At 37.4% G+C, this 13,214-nt stretch overlaps 1 protein-coding gene across 4 annotated transcripts in view; it reads right to left on the bottom strand.

Annotated features, from left to right (window-relative positions):
- tspan4a (tetraspanin 4a) overlaps window positions 1–13,214 on the bottom strand; it is a 189,632-nt gene that overhangs the window by 48,178 nt on the left and 128,240 nt on the right. For all 4 annotated transcript variants that reach the window (XM_017414156.3, XM_037979990.1, XM_017414155.3 and 1 more), the window contains one exon: window positions 5,505–5,579. In XM_017414156.3, the coding sequence (XP_017269645.1) occupies window positions 5,505–5,579 (75 nt within the window). The remainder of the gene's footprint in view (window positions 1–5,504; window positions 5,580–13,214) is intronic.

Here is a 13,214-nt window from a genome sequence, read left to right as displayed (position 1 = left end):
GTTGGCCACCACAACCAACCAATCTATTTTATAAATACTGAACTAAAACTTAATGTGGTAGTAGTCATAAGACATACTACAGATTGAGCAAGATCTTGCTATATTGCATGAGATTGCACATTGACTATTTTCAAGATTTAACCAAAACAGCCAGAACTTTATTCTTCAACATAAAATGTAACTCTGGCATGAAAGGCAACAGGCGATATGCATTTCTTTCATTTAAGATGCTTTTTGTCTCCTTATCATGATCACAGTTTTCTCTAAACCTCAGACTGGAATTTTAAGACTATACTTTAATAATGAATTAATGCTTTCTGGGAGTATGAAAAGAGTAGCTGCTCATAATGCAAAGAGCTGGAACAGTTTATTTAACATAAATGCTAATCTGTAACCACATGATTCATTTTACTTTAGTCTGCAGCTCTGTTTTAGAAAGTTACAAAGCAGCCTGGCCTCTGAAAATGAATGAATAAATATCAAACCTAATTATACTTTGTTTGTCTTCAGTAATTTTAAAGGATAAATTTAGACATTGGGTTGATAGACTCAGTGAAATTGCTCTTTTCAGAATATCTTCTGTTTTTTTCAGCACATCCTGCAGTTTTTAAAGTGGAAAAATAACTCTGTTGGCTTCCTGCTGGTTAAAGAAAAGCGCATCAGACAGTCCTTGTAATGGCCACCCATTCTTTACTGTGATGGATTTCCCACAGTGCACCAGCTCTACATTAACATCATGGCTACCCCCCAACTTTTTACTGTGTTCTGTCTATAATCACCCCCTGGGTAGGAAAACAGAATAATTCAGGGACTGAAAAATTGAGCACACTGAACATCAAGAAACATGGTTACTGAGAGAAAGTTTAGCTGTTTCAAAAAACAAAAGTCATCAAACGCTGAACAGAGCTGATCGGATGAAATGAAAGCTTGCCAGACCAGAAATAATAAGTCGGTTGCATCATCAAAGACAAACAACAGAAATAATAACAAAAAAAAAAACATTAGGTAATTTGTGTAGTCATGTAAGAATCACAATCACAAAAAGATAAAAGCAGGAACAAAATACATGCAGGTCCAAGGTCTAGAGCAGTGAACACATTCAACAGAGAAAGAAGGGGAAACATCAGAGTGTTATTTATCAAGATATAAAAATGAGTCAGGCCTTAGTGTGTGTCTTAACCAATAAATAATGTACGATAGGTAGCTGTAAAATTCCCAGTGATATATGATGTGCTTGCATAGTTTGTACTCATTTTACTAGTCTGCTGTTTATACTTCAGCTGGGCTTAATAATGTACTGCAAACAGCATGCATCACTGTTCACCAGCACAAAGGTTTAGCACAAACTGTTGGCAACCTGAGTTACAAAGGGTTGAGATTAACTTTGGGAAACTAAACTGAAGGTGAAGCAATATTTTAGGCCTTTAAAACAAAAGGGAAGACAAAAGAAAAAGAACATATAAAAAGGTACATACTCCAACACCTGAAGTCAGATAACGTTTACCAAAGTGTTAGCCTTCAATTAGTTGACTTTGCTTTTTATTTTGTCCATTATATATTGCTTTTTATACAAGCCGGTTAATGCAAATTTAAAGATATTGGCTCCGGAAAGCAGCTGCCTAAATAATCAAGGCTGACAAAGCTGAATAAGGCTGTTAGAAGCGAATAAGAAAAGCTTCAAGCTTTTTTTTCTGGTTTGAAATGTGCTTTTAACAAGTGGCTGTTAACAGGAACAGCGAAGGTTAAACTGAAGTCTTTGCGTCTTTGTAATTAAACTGTTTGATGTTGCAAGAAAGAAAAAAAAAGCAACCAAGTAAAAGAAGTTCTACATTAGGTAGAAGTTGAAGATTTTGTGAATCCACACAATACGATTCTTGCGGGACAAATATCAAAAAGGAAATCTTCTTCATGAAATTTAAATGTTTTCTTCTTGACATTTTTGCAAACTAATCTAAAAAAAAAGACAAATATGAAAGCAAACTTTTGGCTCAACAAAAATGATCCAGAATTTCACGAGAGGAGCTTCTCCTCTGGAGTCACGATGAGGAAGGTTCGATCGTCTTTTGCAGTTTCACTTGAATCCAACAGCAGTGGGGAGGACGGATTCTACTAAACTGTGGAGGCAAACATCCCACTGTTTGAACAAAAAGTTGGAGATAAAAGAAGGATGTGCTCCACTATGAGACAATGATCCTAAACACACCTCAAAATCCACAATGGGAATTTTCCAAAGATACAAGCTGAGGGTTTTGCTGATGGCTTTCACAGTGGCCCAGCCTAAATACTGTTGAAAATCAGTGGAAGGACATCAAAAGAACAGTGCAAGCAGAGCAGCCAAAGACCCGAACAGAGAAGCCTTTTTCATCGAGGATGGGTGAAAATCTTTTAAGCAAGGACTGAGAGAATCTCAGCTTGTGAAACCGTGATTCTTGCCAAAGGGGATGCAAAGTACTGACCATGCAACCTTTCTCTTTCTAATAATGTTTGGCATTTTGAAACTATATAAAAAAATGGAAACAAAAAATAACCTTGCTTGAAGCAATGAAGAAAACTGTCACATTGAATTTGAGGCCTCTGGAAATCAAATCTCAGGGTGAGCCGTACCTCTGTCTGAACGCACACACAGACAAAACAAAATGGTTGGGATTGTTTTCTGGAGGTTTAGGCTTTTGATATCGACTTTAAGATAATTTAGGGTCTTAAAATTCCATTTCTTGTCATTAATTAACCAGAATGTGTCACAGAGATATTGAAATACCTTAGCAGTGCTGCATGCTGTATACACATTAAAAACACCACAGTTTTTTACTATAAATTATACACACTCTCACACACACTGTGTGAGTCTGTGTGAGTTCACTCCAGTTAGAACAGCTCAAATCAAGTGTTTACCAGCTTAATGACTTAATCTCTCCAGTGATCTGATATCATGACGATGAGCTCTGAAGAAAGCTGAAGAGCTTTGATACTTTGATTGTTAAGATGGCAATCTCTTACAGAAGATGATGCAACGATGCAGATGTGCCCTGGTTCAAAGAGGTTTACAGGAAACATTTTCAGTTCGACTCAGTGGTGAGTGTTCAGTGTTGTTCTGCACAAAACAGCTTCCAGGAGCTTATCACAAAGAAAAACCCCATCATTTTGACTCATTAAGTAATTAGGAGGGCCAGAGTAAAAGCACTGAAGCACCCTTACTACTCTTCTGTTTCCTTTACAATTTATGTTCGTTTTCACGCCCAGCTGCTTTTAAAAAAAACGTACAAAATATACATCAAAACGATCAGTCAGGAGTACCGCGCTATGATTTTTGGAAGTGGTATGTCCCACAACAAAGACAAAATTTGCAAAGAACTGCAAGAAATCTCCCTATAGACACACAACAATGGGTTTTTGGTGTAAAATAAAAATGAAAAAAAAAAAAACACTTTTGGAGCTTTATAGCTCAGACATTCTTCACATGCATGACTGAGCTGGCATTTTGATATTGTTAACGGTTTTTAAACAATTACAATTTAACTTTTATGATTTCTGGAGATTTTCACCCAGTAGGTCTCTAACTCCGTGAACAAAACTCTCTGTTTACCAGTCGGTCTGCATTCCTACCCTCACCTGTGGTCATGAACGCTGGGTAAGGACCTAAAGAATGAGATCGAGGATACAGGCGGTCCAAATGAGTTTTGTCCACAGGGTAGCTGGGCCCTGCCTTAGAGACAGGGTGAGAAGTTCAGTTATCTGGGAGGGACTCGGATTAGAGCCACTGCTTCTCCACATCTAGAGAAGACAGGTGGTTGGGCCATCTGGTAAGGATGCCCCCTCAGCGCCTCCCTAGGGAGGTGTTCTGGGCATGTCCAACTGGGAGGAGACTCCAGGGTATAAGACACAAGACATGCTGGGGAGACTAAGTCTCTTGGCTGGCCTGAGAACGCCTTGGAATCCTCCGGGAAGATCCCTTGCTCAAGCTGCTGCCCCCGCGAATCCAACTCTGGAACAAGCGGCAGATGATGGATGGACGGACGGACGGACGGACGGACGGATGGACGGATAGATGGATGGATGAAGGTCTCACACTGCCATAGGACAAGTGGTTTGTGTCAAATCCTCTTAGAGCGCAGGGAGCGCACATCCAAGCATCCCTAGACTTAAATTATATTTTAGCTTAAAAATTTATTTCCAAAACTGGATTTGTAGGGTTTCTGTTTTAAATGTCTCATATTTCCTACATATAACACCAAAGAAACATAAAAACGTGCGTGTATGACTTTTGTGTCATTCAATAATTTGTAAGACGCAACTTATAGTTTTCACACAGCAGCTTTGTTTGAGGCTTACTTTTCAGTTTGTTTCTGTCTGCCTTTCTGACGTTTTCTGTCAGGGAGTGAGAGACGCAGGTGTGTGGTTACCATAGTTATCCTAATGAGCCAATAGCAGGAGCTTTAACAATTTATTTGATCTTGTTTTCTTTTTACCTATCCTTTACAGTTTATACATCACGATGAGGGCAGTTTTTCCTTAGCTTAGACTTTAACAGAGGTGATGTTCAAATGCTGGGGTTTTAGTCACATTGGCCAACTTCAACATTTCATCAGAAATGCTGTACATGTTGTTAATATCATCTTTGAAAAACAGCATCCATTCACAATAGTTGCTGATGCTGATGGCATTTTACTACTAATTGAATTAAAACAGTACAGTTTTTTATGTATTTCATGGTGTTGAGTGATGCAATAACTTCTTTGCCTAGAAGTGTAGATGTGAATAGTTGAAGTGCTAACTCTGCAAAATACTGGAGGACATAATCTTCAGGCCTTCAGAAAGATTTGTTTTCTTATTTTTTCAGGATTATGGCTTAATATTGTTATTCCTACTGGCTCTGAATTGGTTTGACATGTTAATGTAACTCCATTATCAACTGATCCCTTTAATCATATCATAAATAATCAATAATGATCGTCTTCTAGCGTGTTTACAGACAGAAAAGAAAACTGATGATGAAGCTTTAATGTGAAGCTATGATTTGATGCTTGAAATGCAGTTAGTTTTATCTGTTGTTTTGCTTCTAAAGTAAAATCCAGCTCTCGTATCAATAATTAAAATTAATATGAATAGAATCTTGCACCCACTTCTTTTTGTTTGCTGTCCAAAATAAATCAGCTGAGATAATATTTCTTAACAAAATAAGGAGAATTATGACTGCAATGCAAATATTTTCCTACTGTAGCCCGGAAATCTTCCCAAAGGCACGAATGTGAAAAAAAAAAATCTTTATGACATTTAAAAAAAAAAAACATATCCCCAAGCACTTTCACTAAGCCGTTCTGTAAGCTGACAAACTCGGCTCTGCTAACAAGGTCTTCAAAACATTCTCGATACACAGATCCATCACTTTACACGCCACATTCAGTCTGAGGAGTTAGAAAATCTGCATGAAGGTCAGATGAGCGCCTCCGCAGTGTTTGTTTCTCTCGTGAGCAGAATGAGACATCAGAGTAATCAAGCTGTCTTACCTCATCCTGGTAGATGAAGAAGAGCATGATGGACAGAATCTCCAGGAAGAAGATGATCAGGAGGAGGATGAAGAACTGCAAAGGGAAGAGACAAGACAACAAGATTACCGAACACGCCATTTATTGATGCAGCCAGAACAATCTAAATGGGATAATGGGCATCTGTCAGAGGAAACAGAATGCTGTGCTGACACTGAAGAGGAAGCCAGAGCGTCTGAGGAAGGAAGAGGAACAAAAAGAGTGTCAAAGAGAGACGACCGTAAATTGTTCAGGCTTGCTACCTACAACAGGCAGGTCAGGGGAGCAATGAGAGGAAGAGGTGGGACCATCAGAGCGAAATGATTTACACGTTTCCTCCAGCCACTTTTGAATTTGCAAAAAAGAAAAAAAAAAAAGAGCTACATTTTACTCCCGTCCCGTCCCCCTCCCGACTCTCTTTAGCGGCGGGGCTGAGCTGTTTGAAGGGTGATACATCTTCTTCCTGTAGGCTCATTTGAGTGCTTAAAACAGTTACGAGCTCATCCATCAGTTCCGGTGCTACAGCGCAGCTCCCATTCTCACACACGGAGGAGACTGAATCACGGAGGAGGGAAATATTTTGAGAAACGGTGGAGCAGTTCTTCGGAGGGCCACAGAATGAACTCGGTGAAAGAGTTAGATGATCAGCTGAAGTCTGTGAAATAAAGCCCACATCAGCCTTGAGCAGTACGTTAAGAACAAGACTTGAAACTTTTTCTTTTTAGCCATCTTAGGATGCTGGCATTGATGACGGTTATGTCAAACCCTCTACATAGCTGTCATTATGGAGACTACATCAGTTTACCAGGATGTTGCACTATGAGTCTCTTTTTGTCCAGAATTATTTGCACCACAGGTATACTGAATGCTTATAATTTGGTTAATGTGGTTGTAATGAACTAGATTTTTATGCAGATTTTCAGTGTATATTTAGGAAAGTGATGATGAGATGATGTGAACAAAACAAAACAAAAAGTTGAAGAAAACTGCAGCAATTCGTCAGAGCCAAGCTTTAACTTTTTTAACCGGACTGAAATCTGCAGGAAATCATCTACAAGCAGAAAAGTGATGTCCTATAAAGCAAATTAACTACATCACAGCATATTTGCTTCATATGAGCACGTAAAATCATGATCATGCTAACTTTAGTGTTTGTTTCAAAGATCAGTCTAATTGAGTTTGTTGCGTAACTTGCTTTAAATTTCTCTTTTTTTCCCCTAGTAAATATCCTGCACCCATCACTTAAACTGTGGTGTGTAGTCCTGGTCCTCTGTCCTGCAGCTTTGAGTTGTTTCTCTGTTCCAACTCACCTGATTCAATGGTTTGAGTTTTTGTTGGGTTTTTGCATCATGTTTAAACAAATGACTCAAGAACTGACGGCTGGAGAGATTTTTTTTTACCGTCATAATTATGGCGTTACATAACTCGGACACTCTGGCAGTCTGGATCATTTCCCAGACAGTAGCAGCAAAAAGCAGTTGTGTTTATCTCTAAGACGGTAGTAGACAAAACATCACATTCTCAAACACACATTGTTTCCACAGATCACCATGTAAGCAGTGGTAGACATTCTAACCTGAAGCAAAGTTTCTCTGGAACAGTGTGACGTTGACAAAAAAGACAATTATTATTATTCAACTTAAATAATGCTTTAGTATGATGTAAAAATTTCAGCCTCTACATTTCCACCCTGCCATCATGAAATGAGGAATTAAAGAAACTGATACATTTATTCACAGGCACAAATATAAAACGGTCAAAGTTCTTATAAATTACTGTGAACAGAAATTGTATTTCTGTCAGCTGTAGGCTTACATGGAGGCGAAAAACCTGCCAGCTGCTGTTGTTTGTCTTTCATTGTTTCATTCTGCAGGGAACAGATTCCCTTTCTCTCCCTGTCTCTGAGCGACCACCGTGTAACAATGATCGGCACAAAGTAGCATACTTAGGCTGGTATAAATACCATAGCTTTCTGACTTACACTGACCTTGGTGTGTTAGGCATGAAAGTTGTTAAATTGTTCTCATATAAAACTAAATAACAAAAAAGGAAAATAAATGAATGAAATGAAATTGCAATTTTCTGTCTCTACAGAATAAGCTCTTCAGAAGGTCCTCAAATTCTGCAGAAGCCCACAAAATGCATTCAAATCAGGTGTGCTAAAGCAGAGAAACATCTAAAACATAGAGCTCAGTGGCCCTCGAGGACCAGGATCAGACACCCCTGCACTAGATCAAATACTGTGTTCAACCAACACACAGAGCAACAAGTATCCAAATGTGTATTAAAAGGCTGCTGAAAATAAATCACTAGTGCGGTGTTTCCTCCTTTTTAAATTGTTTTATTATCTGTAGAAAAATGTATATGTTCAGAGAAATGACAGCCTCCTTTTCTTAGGCGGGGATGTAGTGAAGTAGTATTCTGCCTTGTGCTATTTATGTGATAAATTACATAAAATGACTTAGATTCCCTTGTTCCTTAGTGAAAACACTTTATAAATGGCAATAAAGTCATAGTGAAGACAACTGCAAGGACCTGAGAAAATTAATCCATCATAAACTGTATTAAATTGCTTACTAGGGTACTTTCCTGCAAATGCAAAAGAAAGGTAAAATGGGAGGGAGATGTTGTGATCTTCAGTCCAACACGACACTGGAAATTACTCAACTCAGTAAGCTCCAGCACCAGTAACATGTATATAGTGACAAGCCGTTCCTTGCTCTTCATGTGGACAACTAAAATCGAGTGTGACCAGAACATGCAAAGCATTTTATGTACCATCCATAAAATATGTTGTAATGCCACTTTCCCATCTTCTCGTGACCTGAAGTGTTTTCTTCTTTTTTTGCACCTACTGGTCTTGCAGCAACAATTTAATGCAATGATTCAAATGTGTTTTCATTTTAAAGACAGTAGCAAAACATAAATATCTTATTTTGTGTCACAGATAGATGTAAGATAATCTGGTTTACTGCTCAAAATGAGTCACAAACTTAAAGTCAAGTCAAATTTATTCATATAGCACTTTTCAGCACCAAGGCGGTTCAAAGTGCCTAAACTGAGCAAAGCACTTAAATTACTGTTACATTAAGCTAGTAAACACTTTGAGATCAGGTTAAAATCTCAGGCTTTTAAACACATCAGAAGCAAAAAAAAAAAACAGACAAAAAGAATCTGCATAAAATTATAATGTTAAGGTAAAGTTAAAGGTAAGTTAGTCAAAGAGTACAAGACCTGCAGTTCAAAACTTCATCAAGACTAAACTGAATAGAGCAACAAACTAAACTTGTCCAGGAACAATGAGGATCTGACAAACTACTGAAGGAACCAAAGTGTTTCAGCTGGACCAGATGAACACCCAGTGGCTGCAAGTGATTTTACCAGGAACATTACAGCGGTCAGACGGCTACCAGAAATACAATCGAACTAGTAAGTCAACTTAATTCATAAACAGCTACAAAACCCCCACAAAAACATAATATAGAAGCAACAAAGCTTCTTCAAAAATAAAGACCTAGTGTTGCTTATAATGTACATCACCCATCGCCTTTCATGCCAGAGTTTCAGACTAAAATGTTCCTATGATGAAAAATGATGAAGTTATAGCTGTTTCGGCAAAATCTTGAAAATAATAATATGCGCAACTTCTCATGATCTAATTCCTCGACAGTATGTGAAGTACGTAGCTCAATAATTGTACAATTTACTGTGTTGCAGGCGGCCATTTTGAATCAGTTTGATGTTGCACTATATATCGCTCAAAATATGTCTTGAGGATGACTTTCAGCTTCTACCACAACAATTTGTTGGTTAGTATCTGTAAAACTGACTGAATTATAATCATTTCCTGTCCTTTCTAAGGTCAGCTGGTTGTGGAGGATGTCTTGAATTGGGATGAGTTGGTGGTGGACAAATACATGAGAGTTAATGGATTATTCTATATATCCAGACAAGAACACATTCATAATAATGTACTATTCCTCCTGAGTGGCTAACCCTTATCATTTTTTTGATAATCAGACACATGAGAAGCACAAATATGACCCAGTCTTCCTGTGTACAGTTTGTCAAATTGACCTACTTTTGCGGTTTACAACTTAAAGTAGGTCATTATATGATGCAAACATCAGCAGGGTTGTTACATGTTTGCTGGTGTAAACATATATGTTTAAAGATTAAAACCACTAAACTGTTCAAAATAATAAATTATCATTGAACCGTTACAAAATGATATTCTTTTCTAGAATATTGTTGGAGGCGGCTGAAAATGAACTTTTATTTCCCTATAATAAAAAGTTATCCAACATCCTGCATAGTGTTAAATGGTAGTTTCATTTTTGAGTCATTCTCAGTATTTGCCACAAAAGCTTTTTGAAATATAAATTGACCAGACTACTTAGTCAAACAAAATCCTAAAAAAGATCAATTTAGACCCTTTTAAATGTATTTATTAACCTATAATAGGGCTAAAAATTGATTACTCGGCTGAAAATGAAACTCTGCTGTACATCATTGTTGTGTACTATCTAAGGTACTGCGGGAGCGAAACACATAAAGCAGCAGATCATTACAAAGGGTCAAAGCAGATTTCATTTATAGATGTTTTTTTTAAAAGATATTATGGTGTCCTATCCTTTGTGTATTCCAGGCGCTTCCCTGACAGTGGATGTGAGCGTTAGTTCACAGGACTGGCACCGAGCGGGGCTGTCAGAGGCCCCTGAGGTCTTTTTGGCTCCACCTGCATGAATGAATCACTTCATGTGTAAAGGATGAAAGTCTCAGTGACAACGCTGCGAGGCAGGAGAACGACCGGGTAACGAAACAATGGCAGCATAAAGCCCACGTTGTGTTTGACTCATTTGGGTTCTTTTCAACGCGCACTTTCATATAAACCATCTGAAATCAATTTCAGCTGCTTTGCCGAGTTTCATTGTCTGAACGGCGTGCTCTTTGTGTTGCAGCTTCATCCATGGTGAAGAACAGATTTTATATTTTATTCTTTAAACAGGGGGAAAACGCTCAACTGTAAATGTGGGAAAGTTGGCCTTTGGGACAACAAGCTGAGTGCAAAATCACTACAGTTTTACTGCACTCCAAGTAACTGATGTTTTTTAGTCCAGATACTAAACGAGCAGTTTCTCAGACAGAGATAAAGGCTAGTCCTAGACTTAAATGGATGTTTAATCCATACTAATAAATATTTGCTTTCTCAGTCACAGTCTAGTCCAGTCCTGAGTAAACTCCGCTGCTTCCCTGAAGGAAGATTAGAGCTACTCCAAAATTAATTTGGGGTTTCAATTAAACCTCCCAGAAGGCAAGCTTAACTTAAAAGTTATTTTATTTCTTTGTGAAGTCAAATTTGACAATGAAGTTTAGCAACTATGGCCAGCTAGACAAGTTCCCTCTGGCAAACATGACCATTGTGATGCTGTGATAAACTTAAAGGTGAAATGAAAAGTGTCCCGAAGCGAACATAAATCAAAAGAAAGTCATAAAAGGTGCACGTTTTCAGAGTCTTGCATTTTGAAAAATTTACACAAATTTAAAATGAATAATTAAAGGTCAAGAAAATTACTAGGGTCTCTTTAGCATTTTCCGTAATCACTCAGAAGTGTGACGTATCGAGAGCCAAACACAGGAACGCCAACAAGGCAGTAAATAGCAAATGCAGACAGTGTGGGGGTGAAATGGTTGCAAATAATTGTGTGAACCGACCCAAAACTACAACCACTGAGTCATTCTTCAGCTTCCTGAAGGACAAGAAAGTTTGATGGATGTGGTTAGTTTAGCTAAAGTCTGGTGACTGACTGTGCTGTTAATGTTGCAATTCATTAACGTTTGAAATCAGAGAAATGGACCACTGGAGCGTTTTATGATAGTGTTTAAATAAAAGAAAAACATGAAAACTCGTTATTTTAATGTTTTATTTCACTTCACCTTTCACTAAGTTGAATTTGCGGGCAATTCTGTCTGTCTGTTTGCAAAATATTGTGCTTGTCTAGCAAATATTGAGATTGTGCATAACATTAATATCAAGGTTTGACTAGTTTGGCCTTTAATTAAACAAGCATTTTAAATTTGTTTCCCAAAGTACCCTTTTTGAATATAACATTTTGTTTGTATTCAAGTCAGTTTTTCAATGCACTGTTTTTGTAATTCACCAATTTTGTATATTTTCCCATTTTTGTTTTTGTGTGCATCCATGGCCATAGGTTGAAAAGCATGAAATAATTAATAAATGCAAAAAAGTTACTAGACGGCCGCTTTTAAAACCGATGCTTTCTGTGCTTAAAAATGTTTTCAGCCTCATTTAGTCTGTTGTTATTTGATTTTTTTCTTTATAAATCATCTAAAATCCGAATCAAACTAGAAACAAAATAAGGTGAAGGATGTTTACGTTTTTGTAATGATGAATAACCGCAAACACACCAAACCCTCTCGTCTTCCTGTAGAGAAAATATTTGCGTTTATAACAACTTGTTAGAGTGCGCAACGGAGAACAAAACATCCAAATCTCGGTTAATGATTATGAACAGATGTTCTGCTCTTGTCCTTTTACCTGAACTTTACTTTTAGATTTAACTATTGCAAATTAGGAAAAAAGCACAGAGAGAAACTTTCTTTCATTACCTTCTGCTGCTCGAACAAGTGTTTCATTAAAGTTGTGTTAAACAACAGATGTTTTAAAGTATTCAAAAAATGTCACTTTCAGTCAGAAAAACAACCCATTGTACAAGTTTGCCTAATAAAAATATTATCAGGGAATTTACATATTTCCTTTTCACTATTTAGTTTTCATCAACTGTTCAATTGTTTTGCTCGGATTTATTTCTTACATTTTAATTGCTTTAATTATTGACATTTACACACACACACACAAAGGGATTTTCTTCATTTACAGTTCATTTCTGCAGCCTCTTTGATAATGATAACTTATTCTACACAGCAGATTGAAATTCCTCAAGCCAATTTGATTGTTTTTTTGCAGCATGTTGTGAAAGCTGAAAGCAGCACTCTGCCATGAAATGACTCCATTGTCTCCGGCGTTTGCCTGTAGTTTGAGAAATAAAAGTTAAATTTCCTGTTAAGAGGCGGAATAATGGGAAATATTCAGAGCACCACGGGGAATGGGTCTATTTGTTTTCCAAGTGCTGGTTTGGATCATTTCTCACTCTTAACAATGTCCCTTTACTCTGAGGTGTGATTTCAAGGTGTCTCCTAGAAGCTCATTGAAAACAAACAGGTTTAAAACAATCCAGCACTCATTTTTCCTCATTTAGTTCAACTTGTGATTGTTTCCAACTCACTGCTTAGCAACTAGCTGGAGTAGAAATATAAATATTCTACGGCTTAAGAGCTATATGTTTATTAGCAGCTATTTCAGAACCAGAGCCAAAAGGAGACTTAATACTGGTGGCTGTAATACAAGATTATCCAAAATGAAGCTAATGTATGACTCAGACTCTCCGTGGGCATTTTCTATTGTGTCCTGTAATTATTTTTCTTCTTTGGATTTGGAGTTTTAAAAAAATATATCTGAAATTTGGATGAGACTGGACCACTGACAGGATGTTCTACACTGACAAATAAACACTACTTTAGCTGCTTCTATAGCAACCACTGACGCAAACTTGCTTTTGGACTTTTTGTGATTTTCTGCAGCAAGAAATGAATCAAGTTTCTAAATGCCCA

This window comes from Kryptolebias marmoratus, linkage group LG15 (assembly GCF_001649575.2).
Source record: "Kryptolebias marmoratus isolate JLee-2015 linkage group LG15, ASM164957v2, whole genome shotgun sequence".
NCBI lineage: Eukaryota > Metazoa > Chordata > Actinopteri > Cyprinodontiformes > Rivulidae > Kryptolebias > Kryptolebias marmoratus.
This window is presented reverse-complemented; position numbering and strand designations above follow the sequence as displayed.